Below are 15,265 nucleotides of genomic sequence, written 5' to 3'. Positions count from 1 at the left end.
TTATGATGCCTTCACCCTCTTCATATAATTATTATAACTGGAGCATCTAAGTGCTTTATACCATTAGTCACTACTATATTACAGTTTCATTCTTACATTTTTTCAGTACCTTTTATGCTTATGATCTATGCCTGCAGAATAACTAGAAACAACATATATGTCTTACATACAGATTCCAAAAAGTCAGAACTCAGCTAAGTCAACTTATTTTTTAAATCCAGCCCTGTAATGGTATTTGTTATAAGACACGTGGTTTTCCAGTAAAACATACTCTTCTGCAGTGCCACTTTCATGTATGGACCTCTTCTAGGGCCGTACTTGTTTCTTAAGTTATATTATGGTGGAATCTTATCCTTTATGTTTTGGTGAAAGCTGTGGGTGGCGCCTGCACAATTTGATTTGGTGTAAAAATACACACCAAATCTGATTTCTGTTACATTAAGGCATTCTCTGACAAAATATACAGAACAAGAAATGAAGTGAATTGTGTTTTAGAAATATCTTGCAAGCTCGTTTCCCTGAATACCTGACCACTAATTTTTAAAAATGGATCAAAACCCACTTTAATTGAATATTTAATAGATGATTTAATGTTCAAGTTAAGATACATTTTAAATGCTAAATATAAAAATGATTTGTGTTTGCTTACTGGAAATATTTATAATACAAGTGAATATATATAATAAACTGATATTTAAAACAAATTTACTATGGAAGAAATGAAATGACTTCAATTTATAAACATACTACATTCATCAGACTATACTTTAGACTAAGAGTTGGTTTTTACAATATGAATATCATAAAAGTGAATTGCCATTAACAGTAGAAATAGTTTAACTCATTGTTTAAATGTGTAATATATTTTCCTTTAAAATGAGCCATTGGAAACATTAAAAAATGACAATATCCTCCTAAGGATTTAGATAGAGGGAAACATATAAATTTGCATCAATAAATGAACTTATTCTTTTGTAAATTCCATCCTGTACATGATGCTCCATGAGTGTGATTTATAGAAAAGAATCTGAGATTAGCAAATAGGAGCATGCAATTTAGTCTAAGATCATTTTCCCACAAGTTATATCAACACAGCAAATGTACTTAAGTCTTTCAGGTCCTTGTTTTCCTTTCATTGAAATGTGCAAAGGCTCATATCATTTGATAAATGTAAGAAATAAAAAGAAATGTAAAAAATAAAAAGTTTACTTTATGTAAACTTTATAAGTTCTAGAAAAAGTTATATTAATCATTGGAAATTAATCCACTTAAAAATTTTGTTTTAGTTTCTGAAAATAATATTCAAACAGATATTTTGGCAATCTTGAAGCAAACATTTCTTCACAGTACATTATGAATAGACTTTAGCTAATTTGTTGAGCTTGAAATGGGAGATCCCCAAGAAAATTCTAAAAACTCCTTTGCATTCCTCATCATTAAACACAGACACATTATGGTATCTGAGTAGTACTATTACCTAGAAATCCCCTCGACATATTTGCTACAAAAAAAAAAAAAAAAAAAAAAAGACCGATTACAACCTTTCTTTCAGTATTATCAGAACTGCAGACAAATGTTAATGGATACCATACAGATTCACACAGGTGAGTAGGCAATTCTCTACTGTGTTACAGGTACTTTGCCATTACCTTCTAAAACTGTTTCATAGTGCAGAGTATGTCATATAAAAAATAAACTATACTCCCCAATCTCAGCAGCTTGAAAGAAACATAAATCAATAGCATAAGGGAAGCAGATGATGTAATGACTCTAAACTTAAGTAGACGGCTTGAAGAGATGGATCATAAAGTTTAACCTTTGAAATTATTCATTGGATATTAATATAAACACATGAAAAAGCACATTTCAAAGTTACCTTGCTTTGCTAAAATTCTATTCATTAAATCAAGGTTTTTTTAAGTGGTAAAGAGAAATAATATATCCTATTCCTGGAAAATGTCTAATAGCAAACACTTAATAAACCTGCTCTTACTTAATGTTTTAGTTAAGCATGTTGGTAGAAGAGGAGGTCAATAATGTCTACATAAATCCGTACATAGAAAGAGGGAAAGAAAAAAAAAAGAATGGCGAAACCCAAACTTGTCAACATATGGTAAATTATACACATGCATCCAAAAAGAGATAAAAAAATCAGACCAAGTATTGTACAAATACAAGTGGGGAAAAATTTAAGAACTGACTCAAAAAAGGTGGGGGATTAAGATAATGGCCAAATATAAAGGAAGAGAAATAACTTCAAATTGGCACCAAGAAACATAACAACTCAGAAGATGTTACTAATATGACTTGGACTCTGATGGTCCTGGAGGACATTCAGTGTTGTTTGGTCTAAAAGCAAGGATATAAAATTACTTTTCTCTATATAATATGAATGTATTTTCTTTCTCCGTGTGGGACATAAACCACTAATGTTCCATCTAAATAACCTAATGTTATGAAGAAGTGATAAAAAATTAAGAAAAAAAGAAGCATTGCTTTATAAATAATTACTAAAGAGAGAGGTTCGCTGACAAAATTTGGACACAGGGGTTTATTTGCATTTGGTGCTTTATTCACTCTCTATTTTGCACTGGAAATGCCTTACTTGTCCTCTTAATATAATCTGTAATGGCTGGCTTAATTTTTCAGGAGAAAGCCCCACACCAAAACCTTTACATTCTAGGTGTCTCACCTTCTAAATCGAGACTGGGGCATCCTCATTTCTTATACCCTGCCCATTCCAAAATTTATCCCTATTTTCTGACCAGGCCACATTGCATACCTCTGTGTCTATCCTCGTGTTATTCCTTTTGTCTGAAATACCTTTCTTGCACCAAGCTTTTTCCCATTGGTGTCAGTTGGGTCCTCCCAAAAGCTGATGTTAAGATGGAGTTAGAAATGCAAAAGGTATACTGGGGAGTAACACCCATGAAAGAAAAGGGGCAAAAACAGACTTGAGTAAGGAGCTTTCTATTCATTATGCAGATCTGACAGAATATCTATCAGCCCAATGGAAATGCCAGAGCAAAATCACCTGTTAGAGGAGGTTGGTATGAACAGGAAATAGCTAGACCCTTATATCACCACCTTGCTCAGTCATTGTCCTAAGAAGAGTATGATCTTTGCTCCAATTCAGGAATAAATCCAACAGCTGTCAGCTGACCACACTCCTCACATCTGGGCAAGTTATCCTCTCTTGCAGAATGATCTAAGTAGCCCATCTCTTTATGCCTGCCACACTATTATTCTCCAGAGCACAGATGAATGTTTTCTCCTATGTGAAATATCTAAAAATTATCCCCAAGTGTTGGTGGTTCTCTATGCTTCCACAGCAATGTGAACTTTAGTATTTTGAACTTTAGTATTTTGTGTCCTCAGGTTTACAGGAATCTGCCTTTTGGAAAGTAGAAACCACATTTTTCTCCGACTGCTGGTAGATAGCTTATGAAACAGAGCACCTAACATATAATATATTCAAAAGAGGTAGAGTGAATGAATAGATGGATAGATGGGTAGATGGATGATGGACCTACCACCTAGATGATTAATCAGATAGGTTATTCCCTACTCTGCTACAGATACCAGGGGACGTACTTTGTATATGTAAAGGGGTGTTATAAACTTCTCAAAAAATAATTTTAATATAAACTACCAATGGGCTATTGGACTTTAAAGATAAAATGTATCAAAAATTAGTAATGTTTTGGGAGTTCCCATTGTGGCACAGTGGAAACAAATCCAACGAGTATCCGTGAGGATGTGGGTTCAATCCCTGGCCTTGCTCAGTGGGTCGGGGGTCTGGCATTGCTGTGAGCTATGGTGTAGGTTGCAGATGTGGCTTGGATCTTGCATTGCTGTGGCTGTGGTGTGGGCTGGTAGCTGTGGCTCTGATTTGACCCTAGCCAGGGAACTTCCATAATCTGTGGGTGCAGCCCTAAAAAGCAACAAAACAAAACAAAACAAAAAATCAACTGCATGTTTCAAGCCAAATTTTTATAATTAATATTCCCAATCATTTAAATGAACCTGTCTGTGTATCATTTTTCATTCATTATTCTCATTTCTAGTTTTGCTCAGTTGACATATTGAGAAAAAGTTCCCCTAACTTTTAAATTCCAATATGTGCTATGTTTATTCTATATTGTGAAATAATAATTTAATTCAATTATAAATTTTGGGCTTTTTAAAAATGACTTCCTTGGAGAATGCTCAATAGTCAGTAACATGCCCTCTTCATTTAATCAGCCAAAAACACTGACTCTATGCCAGACCCAGGCCTGGCTTTGAGGATATAAGATGAAAGTGATGGGATAGGACAAGTTCTTTTGAAACGGAACTGCAATCAGATAGTTTACTACACATCCTGGTAAGTGTTATGACCAACATGGGTGGAGCACAAAGGAAGGAGCAAACATGAGGGAGCTAAGGAAGGAACTTTTTCAGTTAGTTGGAGCTTCCCAATTCCTTTTCACCTTCCTGTGTACTTTCAAAAGGAGAAAGGGATAGAAACAAAGGCCTCAGATTGTGTAGACTTCTTTTCCTGAAGGCTTTAGTTGTCAGCAGGGTTGGTACAGCCCCCTAGAGGAAGGCTTTGGAAACTGCTGGGGCAAAGGACATTTGGTTTCCCCAGAGATTGTGATGGAGACACTGGCATTTAGTGGCCAGGGACCAGAAATGCCAGGTGTCATGCAGTGCTCAGGGCAGTCCTTCACAATAACTTGTCCCAATATTTCACATGTTTTCCAAATGTTCCACTGGAAATTCAAGGAAGGGAAACCCCTGCTTATAATTTCCTGAGACCAGTACACTTAGGGATGTTTCAAGGTTTTTTAATATACCTTCGATTTTCTAGGAAGGCCTCTAACTCTGTATGTCAAAGAATGGCCATATTTCACTGCTGTTACTGACCAGAACTTTACCAAAAAGATTCTATCTGGACACCCATCTCATTGACAGTACCACCATGCACTATGCAGGGTCTGCACTAGCAGCTGTCATTTTCTTAGCAATGGGATATTTCCCAGTTACTGATTTATTATATCATTTATTATACTACCTACTAACATATATTTTTATTATAAATTTCTTGATTTTTTTTCCTTTAAATTGTATATTAATTAGATAGGTTATATTAGTTACGAACTTCATTTTAGAATTAGAAAGGGAACATTACAAGATATTAGCTATAAAGTCCATTCTAGGACTGAAAAAGTTGAGAACCACCACATTTAAATTTTCTAAAATTTCAAGACCAACCTCATTTTGATGAGAAGAAACCTGAGAGGCTAGAAAATTGTTCACATAACATGTTTTTATGTATATTTAGCTACTAAGAAGCACTTTGACATTGCCCCAGATTAGCAGGGCTGCTTGGCTGGAGGACAGGTGTTCCTACAGGGATATAAATAAAGGGCCCATATTCATCTGCAGCAGATAAAAGAAAAGTAACAACCCTTCTTTAACTGTCTTTATTTCTTTAGCTTATTCTCAGGGGTTGCCATTTTTTTTTTTTTTTTTTTTTTTTTTTTTTTTTTTTGTCTTCAAACATCTGTCAGCATTAATTTTTCCTGGTGGCTCTCTAGGCAGATAAATTGCCCCTGAACTAAATAAATGTATTTGAAGAAATGCCTCTGGATTAACATTTTAGAAGAAAACTATCATCCCTATAGTGATCTTTTCCATTCTCTTCCCAGCTTCATATGATTAACATATTATTTAGCATTTCTTTCATTCTGCCTGTCATTTATCATTCCTTCACTCACTCAGGCAACAAACATTTAATGAGCACCCATCATGAGCCACGTGGTGCATTAGCTGCTAGGAGCACAAGATTAATAAATTCCAACTTTTGCCCTCAAGGAGTTCAGAGAGGTGGAAAGGAAAGGCAAATAAACAAACAATTAGAGTGCCAGAGGATACAGACTATTTAGAAGGATATACAAAAAATGTATAAAGTGATGTGATTTAAAAAAAAATTCAGTACTTTACATTGCACCTTAGACATAGTAAGTGCTTAATGAGAGATGTTTTGAAGTTATTCATATTGTTCCAAGGGTAAAAACTGAGCAGATAAATTGGCAAGTTAAAATGGAAAAATAAGGGTCCTACCAGCAAGGTGAATGACATTCTGATGGAGTGAGATGGTCTAGGAACATGAGAATGCATGGATATTTTTTTCTTCAGCTACCATTTCTTGAGCAATTGCCTTGCCATGTGCAAGGCATTGTACTATCTGATCAGAATACAAAGCTAACTAAATCCCTGCTTTTTCTCTCAAGAATTTAGTTGCATCAACTAAATTTCATTGCATCAACTAAATTTTGTTGCATCAACATTCCAGAACTAGGACTGCATATTCAAATTGGCTAATGAAATTACACTTGATGGAGGGACAAATATTATATAAAGTGCCAGAGTCAAGAGGTAGGGATAGACTCAATAGGAAGGAAGCTGACCCAGGTGAGCCAGGTTGTAGGCACAACTCCAGGTTAGCAGTGTTGAGCTGCTGGCTATAGGAGATCATGAATGAACCAGAAATCCAAAGAGAGACAGAAGAGTCAGAACCTAGGGTGTCAACCCAAATACTGTGGAAATAGTGTTTGATACAGCAGCTCCCTAAATACTTCCATGGAGAAACTATAGCTGAATGAAGAAAAAGAATATGAATTTCAGAAATTTCATGCTTCCTAAAATCAGACTGAAATCAGGTCATGACAAAATGTATGGTGAAGAGCCAAGTAATCAACCATCAGGAAAGAGAAGCTTTCAGGATGTTTACAAACTAGATTCATTCATATGTCTCTTAAATTTTTTGTGAGCCTGCTATGTGTACACGCATTAATCATGGGATGCTGATGCTTAGAAAATGCAATTTTCACGTGTATATTAAAAATTATATCTGGCTTCTAAAGAAAAGTAATCGGCTGATTATCCTTTTCTTCTTCTTCTTCTTTTTTAACTAATTACGAGTTGGCTGAATCTTTAGTACAAACTACCCTGTGATCCATCCATTCATCCATCCACTCGATAATCACTTATTACCAGAGCCTAGGTGAAGGGCCATCCCAGGTGATGGGAGGGAGAAAGATAAATAGACCCGACCCTGTCCTTGAGAGGTCAGTCTTGGGAGCCCAGTCTCAGTTTGGAGAACAATAGCGCAAAACACATTGATTTCAGTGACAGAATCTAGATCACTTTTTCTTTGTCAATAAATTTAAATAGGTATGCAGACAATAATCGATAAAGTGGTGCCTGCACAACTGTTACCAAGGAAATATTTAACTTAATTCCTTGATGCTACTGTCTCTGCACAGCTGGGCCAGGTTGGCATTTTGATTGCTCATGAGGAAAGAAGACAATGAAATACACTAGTTCTTCATATGCCAAGATGAAAATCATCAATCTCAATCTCTGTGAAAGATGAAACTACTTTGGTAAAAAGAGCAGTGAACTCTATCAGTCTTTCTAAGGCGATGAAATCTTTAAGATGATACAGAGAGGGCAGAGGCAATGGAGAAGTTCAGATGAATTTATATGGGGAAAAAGGGAAATGATAAAATTTCTCCATCAATTTTACAAGAAGCTAAAAATAAGACAGAACATATATTAAGCCCAAATGGCAACAATGTTTTTTGAAAGGCATGTAATATACTCTAGGTGATAAATTATTTACTTACCGTATGTAAATTCATCATCTAACATGAATAGCTTGATATTTAAATAAGATGAAGCATATTACATAAGTCAAATTAATCTATAAAAATGAAAATTTAAATTTCCTCTTCTCTTCCTCCCATAAAGCCCTTATGCCTTTTGACTAATAGGTATTTGCCAAATCTTTTTCATTTCTAAGATTTACCACTTGGCATTTCTAGTTTCCAGATGTTAAAACCTTCTAATTTTTAACCACTAATACTTTTATGTAAATTTATATTCTAAACAAAAGTCTTTAGTATTAAGTATACATCTTAAGTGACATAGCTTATAGTGTCTTATCCAAAGGTGAATGGACATTGGGTATTTGATACATGTTCATTAATTTATTCAAGAGAATCTTTCCTCTATTGTTATGCCAAATAGCTAGAATTTTGCTGCCTCATGATTCCTAACCTGGGTAATAGCTGTCTCTGTAACTGTCATATAAGAGGTACTTGGATATTCAGGTATATTTGCTAAATTAAGAAATAGTGAAGGAAAATTGTGGTTAAATGGGAAACAATGACAGATAGTAATGAAGACCCCAGATTTTGATTTCAGACTGCCTGGATTTTTGACTTCTAACTCTGTAACTTTTTGGTAATGAGACCTTGAGAAAACTACTTATCTTCTTTTTATCCATTTGCTAATCAATAAAATGGGTATAATACTAATACCTATCCCCACAGAACTGTTGCCTGGATCAAATGATTTAAGGTATGTCAGGCACTTAGAACAAACTAAGCCATATCCATGTTAGCTGTTATCATCACTATTACAATTGTTGTCATTCTGGAATGTTGAGGGTTAGGAGTGGAAGGCATTGGCACAATAAGATTCAAAGAGGATACAGATATTCTCCAGAGGGGAAAGTAAACACATATGAGTTTCTCTCCAAAATCTAGGTTCTTCATTTATGCATGTATGGATCAGATAAATCTTAGGAGGACAAAAAGAGCATAGGTGGTTTTAGTGGTCTTAGCAAACTGCTGCCTTCTCCTACTCCAACTTTTTTTGTTTGGCTAAATCATGCTCATCTCTCAGGTCTTGGATTAGGCATTTGTTCTTCTAAGACATCTTGACTCTGAAATATGGTAGGTACTGCTTTTATGTGCTCCTACAGACTCATTTGTGACATTTGACACATTTATAGTTACCTTGATGCTAGTTTGTGGCCTTCACCTGGGGATTCCCAATTAATTCTCTGTGATACTACCAACACTGGATCAATGCACAGAGGAATGATAAAGATGAATGATGCATAAGGATGTATTCAAAATTTTGGAGATAGCACAGTGTGCAATATAGAGTATCAAGTTATCAGCCCCACATAACCAAAAGCTTATATTTGCCTTCTTAGTCCACCCAAAGGCTGTGGTTGAGTTACTTTCTTGCAGAGAATAGCAAGGAAGAACTCTGATGTATGCATCACCTGTCTTTCTGTCTATCTATCTATATTTATCAATAATACACATGCTATATTTATCAATAATATATGTGCTATTAGTATATCAATATTAAGTCCATTCTAAAATAACACAAAAATAAAAATGTCAAAAGGACATTAATACACATACATATATCTCCAGATATAGCTTAAAATAAGTTTGACAGTGCCATTTACATCTCATTTGCTTAGGCTTACATTATTAGTATCATCTTCAATCCATAGTTTCTTGGGAGGAAACTTCTGCTCATTTTCTGAGAGTTAGTTTAGGTAATACTAGAAAATAAAATCTGTAGGTCGTCTAAGCAAGGATACTTAAAACTGAAAGTGGGAGAGGTGGCTTTCTATGAAGTGAATCTTCCACTCTCCTTTAGTATACCTGGAATGCCATATGCAACACTGTAATATCTGACATAGGAACCATGTCAGTATACCAAGGTTAATCTATGCATCAAGGTTTGTTTGAAAAAAAAATGCAAGCACAGATTTTCATTATCTCACTCCTCCATATCCAATTTATCAGCAGACATTATTAGCTATACTTTCAAATACGTTCAGAATCTGATCACTTCTTACCTTCTCCATCCAAGCCACCATATTTGTTCCAAGCTGCTATCATTTGTATTAGCATATCCCAACTGGTCTTCTAGCTTCTATCTATAGCCTTGAACTTCAGGCAATGAAATCCCATTAAAAGATGTGCCCTATGTTTGCTCAAGTGTTTTCCCATCTCACTAAGAGAGAAAGCCTAAGACCTCACTATACACAAGGCATTCCTATGATGTGTCACCCATTATTTCTCTGCTTCTTGATTACTCACCTCACACAGATCTCTCCTAAATGACTTCTGTGACAATAAAGAAGAATGCATTGACCTTCTCACTTAGCCTGAAGACCTCAAAGGGGGTGGAAAATGCATTTATCATAAGTTTATAAAGAAAGAGTTTATCTGTGAGGTAGTCATACATTATATTCAAAGCCTTTCTACAACTAGACAGATCTTCTGAGAAATTCAGCAGGCAGAAGCAGATTGTGCTGAGTCAGTCCTTCTACAGATGGCCACCAGGACTACAACATTTTTCTGTTGAATATTTATTTCCTTGATTTACTACAAAATCCTGATTTTACTTAAAGACCACATTTTCATTATTTAGCTTTGCAGATAAGACTTTGAAAATTATGCACATAATAAATATTATTTGCAATACCCATATCTGATGCATCATCTTCGCAACTACACAGTTTAACATGAATTTAAATTCAGCCAATAATTCTAAGGTGACAGTTTTATCTACAAAGCCTACATTTCTATTTCAACCAATTTATTTAATGGGACAATTTAGAGTACTTGTTTAAACTGATCCAAATAACATTAAAAAAATGGAAATAACTTTCAAATTCTTTTTAATAATATAAACTATTGCTGTTTTTAAAGCAATAAATCTTGGCCTCAAATGTTAATGTTAACTTATTCTTATTTCTATTATTCTATTTCTTATTAAAGAGATTCAAGAAAGATAGCAATGTAATCCTTATAAAAATGTAAACTCAGATAAAATCCACCACTATCCCATAAAATACTGATACACAAATATTAAGACTTCAATTAAAATACACACTATACAATGTAACAAGTGAAAACACAGAAAAATAAGATTCAAAATTATAAAGTTCAAATACACATTAGGCTTCAACTCTTGCTTTACTTGATTTCTGTTGCTTTCTAGATGCATCTAATGTACAAATAGTTCAAGAAACCTGGTGATTTTCTTTATTATAAGGGTTGAGATGGCAATGATTGAACACTGCATTTTCTTTGTTAATATAAAGTGTATTTATGAGAGAGGAATAAAAATCTAAGAAAAGCACTCAATAAATTATTCAAATTTTAGATCAGGCTGATTTAGAGCAAATTTCCTTCATGCTACCAATACAGAAAATGTAGCTTATTAGAAAAAAATACAGTGTTTAAAAGAATATTTGGGCTCATTTCCTTATTTTTCATAATTCTGTGACTCTAGACAAGGCACGTGCCTCCTTTAAGTACAGTTAATCACTTAAAAAATGGAATAATAATAGGAAGTCTGTCTCAAAGTGTGAGATGTACACTACCATTCAAGATGGCTAGTTGAGGGTTCCCATCGTGGCTCAGTGGTTGACTAGAAACCATGAGATTGCGGGTTCGATCCCTGGCTTTGCTCAGTGGTTTGGGGATCCGGCGTTGCTGTGAGCTGTGGTGTGGGTTGCAGATGCAGCTCAGATCCCGCGTTGCTGTGGCTCTGGCGTAGGCTGGCGGCTACAGCTCTGATTAGACCCCTAGCCTGGGAACCTCTATAAGCTGCTGGAGTGGCCCAAGAAATGACAAAAAGACCAAAAAAAAAAAAAAAAAAAAAGATGGCTAGTTGAACTTTTTTCAAATACTATTTATTTTAATGTATATGAGAAAGATGCATAATTAGTATGTCAATCTAAACATTTACAGAGGCTTATCCACAGAAAAACCTAGTAGCACCATGGGAATCTCTCTTCTTCAGAGAGTAGTTCTTTTCAACTGTATTTTGTAACTTCATTTCCATGAACATGGACATTTAAAAAAATTGTAAAGTTGTTTACACAAATGATTCAGTTACTGGAAAAAGAGCCTTAGGGTTCCTGTGGATTATGTGAAAATAAAAGGAAAAAGGAAGATAGCATTCCTAATATACTTAGCATAGTGTTAAGAGTGCATTAAGAATACAATAACTTTTTATTGTTAATATTATTTTTCCTTATAATCTATTATTGTCATATTACCATAATGTAATAAACCAAATGTACTCCACCCTGGCATAAAAGAAGTTTATGAATAACTAAGCAAAAAAAAAAATCATTATCTGTTACTTTCCAAATGATTTCCAAATAAGACGCATCAAGAAATCAAAGAACCAAGAAGGAATAAAAGGAAATAGGGAAGAAAAAAAAAGGTAGGAGCAACAGGGAACTCAAAGAGGAAAAATGAGCAAGGGCCTGATAAAATTAAATAACATAAACCATGTATCATAAGAATATTTGATAAAATGATATATGTTGCTGTGACACTGGGGCTAAGTAAATCTGCCTATAAAATTTGAGGAATAACAATATTCAGTGAATAGTACCCACACCATCTTCTTAACCTTTGAATCAGGACATATGAAATAAATAAAATAGCCTTTTGCTTATTTATTTTGTAAAAATTCCATCAAGTAATATAGTATATACCACTAATAAAGGTCTAAAACTTTCCCTGTAATTTTACTAAGTTCTTCTGAAAGGGGGAAAAAAAAAAGTAATGTTAATATCCAGTATAACATTGCTTGGAAATTTTCCTCTTCAGTGCTTGTTATCTGCTTCCTATTTATTGCAACTGCAGTATGTATTTTCCTACAGGGAATATTTCTTAGGGAAACATGTGCTCAACATTTTATGAATGTTATATTTATTTTAAATGAAACATTCTAAATTTCATACACCAACATATAAAATAGCTTTAATATTTTTGTGATCTGATTCTTATCACAAAGTAACCCTAAGTTTTAACACTGGCAAAGGATCATTCAATAATGATCAAAAGATAGATAATATCTATTAAGATCCCGATGTCTTTAGTAAGACTCAGTTCCATAGAATATATATCTGAGAATTTTCTGGGGACAGAACAGGGCCCAATCTGGTGAAATTTCAAATAATGTGTGAGCTATGTCATAACAAAACTCATACAGAGTTTCACTTTGATAGCCTGCCATGAATTTCTCACCCAGGATGAGGGCTGTGGGCCAATGGATAAGTTAGACACTAAGGTTTAGGGATAAGGCACAGAAATACCACCTAATGAGAGTTAATATAGGATGAATGACACTAGCTTTCTTTGAAGAATTGAAAGAAATCTATTAAATGACACTCTCCAGATGAATCAAGAACTCAGATGTAGTCCCTGAAAAATGATTTAAAAAGGAATTTTTCTACTTCTTGCTGGAAAGGGGTAATACAACTGCAGTTATGGGATATGATCAAAAAGGAGTTCTATAAAGTGGGTGAATTTAACAGATAATTAAAGCTAATTTCTGGACAACAAACAAACAAATGACTTGAAATCACCATTGAGCTTTAATAAATTACTTATTGAATTTACCAGCCTCAGTGACTGTCTTGGCAGTAAGAAATATTCTATCTATTTTGGTCTTTGGCCTTCAGTGAAAAGCCTTTTCCTGATACATCTCTCTCACTACATATAGTGCTCTTTAATCAGTAACCTTATAATTAATAAGAAGAAATAAATATGATACATTTTAAAGAATGACACCTATTTTAAGATTTAACATTTTAAATATAGGAACATTTCTCTGTGTCCCAAACAAAATCTTTTTTTCCAAATAAAATGTCTTTTTTAGAACTAAAAGAAGTACCGGAGTTCCCGTCATGGCGCAGTGGTTAACGAATCCGACTAGGAACCATGAGGTCGAGGGTTCGGTCCCTGCCCTTGCTCAGTGGGTTAAGGATCCGGCGTTGCCGTGAGCTGTGGTGTAGGTTGCAGACGCGGCTCGGATCCCGCGTTGCTGTGGCTCTGGCGTAGGCTGGTGGCTACAGCTCCGATTCAACCCCTGGCCTGGGAACCTCCATATGCAGCGGGAGCGGCCCAAGAAATAGCAACAATAACAACAACAACAACAACAAAAAAAAAAAAAAAAAAAAAGAAGTACCTAACAATTTTTAACAACCTGAAATATAAATTTATAACTTGTTTTCTTAATATATAAATATATTTAATCACATTATAAATTTATTTGTTCATCAAAAGCTTACTAATAAAATTGAAAATAAAATTAATTTTTACTTAATTTTTTTTACTTTTTTATGTATTAATTTTAAAATCATTGCTAACAGGCTGAAAAATCAGATAACATTTTACAGCAGAAATTTAGATTCACTTGCAGGTTATAAACCATAAACACTATGATTATAAAGTTGCAATGGTAAAATTTTTTATAGAAAAAAATCAAGTAGTCCAAATGTGAAACAGTTTTAGTTTGTACTGCATTCCTTACTTCTAGAAAAGAAAAACAAAAACAACTAACAACAACAAAAAAAACTGGCACATGGCTATTATCATGGAATCAAAGGAAAACAAATTGAGGACCCATTGTTATCAGGATATCTTTGTACTTTATGCCCTATTAAGCTACTACTGTTAATTCTGTTTTCATTTTTACTGACTTAACTTTGAAACATTTTATAAATAATACAAACCTTTGTTCTATAAAATAATTATTAATTGTAAATATAATTTAGAATTAGAAACTTGACAATTATGAGGAAATTGATAGCAGAATAGGTCAAAAACAGGGCACTTGGCTTGGTCTTTGCAGAAATGATATATTGTGAACTCATATTCTCAACATGTTCTAAGTAGCAGAAAAAGTTCTGATGAAAGTGCATGCCAATAAATTTTTCACTTACTTTGCAGAGGCAAAGTGTCTGCAGTACACTGTAGCTCTGGCTCCTCTGCCCATTCCATCTTTGGTAGGATCTGTATCATCTCATAGTCACCATTCTCCGCCACAGACATTGGCTCATTATTGACTGATGCCTTTCTTAAAGTCTTCATGTGCTGTTGAACTTCTGCCAGGAGAACAGCTTGTATTGCTTCAGTTACCTGTATTTTTTATGAATTAGTTTTTAGTGTTATCACAAAAGCTTGGGGTCTTACACAAAACTCAAAGCCTGGAATTTTTATTTGAATAGGTTTCACTTAAATTGTAATGCTCCATCCCACTAGAATTAGCATCTGAAACAACTCTGAAATCCAGTTACTAAGACCTGGCACACAAATCATCATACTGTTCTTTAAAAAAATCTTCAGAGATTATAAAAAGAAAGTTTAAAAAAGCTCTCAATTCTTTTCATAAAATATTTTCATTTCCACCAGAAGATAAAGAAAATTGTATATAACATATTGCCCTTAAAGACAAGTTTTGCTCCTCAAATAATATGTAGTTCTGAAGTATGATTTAGCCAAAAACACTTGATTTAAACTAGGTTTAATACAGAACGTTAAAGATAAGACTTCAATAATAAATCTCACTGAACTGTGTGTATGTGTATACG

At 34.2% G+C, this 15,265-nt stretch overlaps 2 protein-coding genes across 12 annotated transcripts in view; one reads left to right on the top strand and one right to left on the bottom strand.

The window, feature by feature from the left end:
• LOC110261071 (uncharacterized) overlaps window positions 1–15,265 on the top strand; it is an 856,894-nt gene that overhangs the window by 595,818 nt on the left and 245,811 nt on the right. The gene's annotated exons all lie outside the window — the stretch shown is intronic.
• WDR72 (WD repeat domain 72) overlaps window positions 1–15,265 on the bottom strand; it is a 215,829-nt gene that overhangs the window by 64,388 nt on the left and 136,176 nt on the right. For all 11 annotated transcript variants that reach the window (XM_013992975.3, XM_084969784.1, XM_021095093.2 and 8 more), the window contains one exon: window positions 14,618–14,813. In XM_013992975.3, the coding sequence (XP_013848429.3) occupies window positions 14,618–14,813 (196 nt within the window). The remainder of the gene's footprint in view (window positions 1–14,617; window positions 14,814–15,265) is intronic.

Source organism: Sus scrofa, chromosome 1, assembly GCF_054392235.1.
Source record: "Sus scrofa isolate SSC_HxYL_T2T_F1_AM1 chromosome 1, Sscrofa_HxYL_maternal_Yorkshire_Landrace_v2.0, whole genome shotgun sequence".
Classification (NCBI taxonomy): Eukaryota; Metazoa; Chordata; class Mammalia; order Artiodactyla; family Suidae; genus Sus; species Sus scrofa.
The sequence above is the reverse complement of the archived record's forward strand: the minus strand, read 5'-3'. Positions and strand labels throughout refer to the sequence as shown.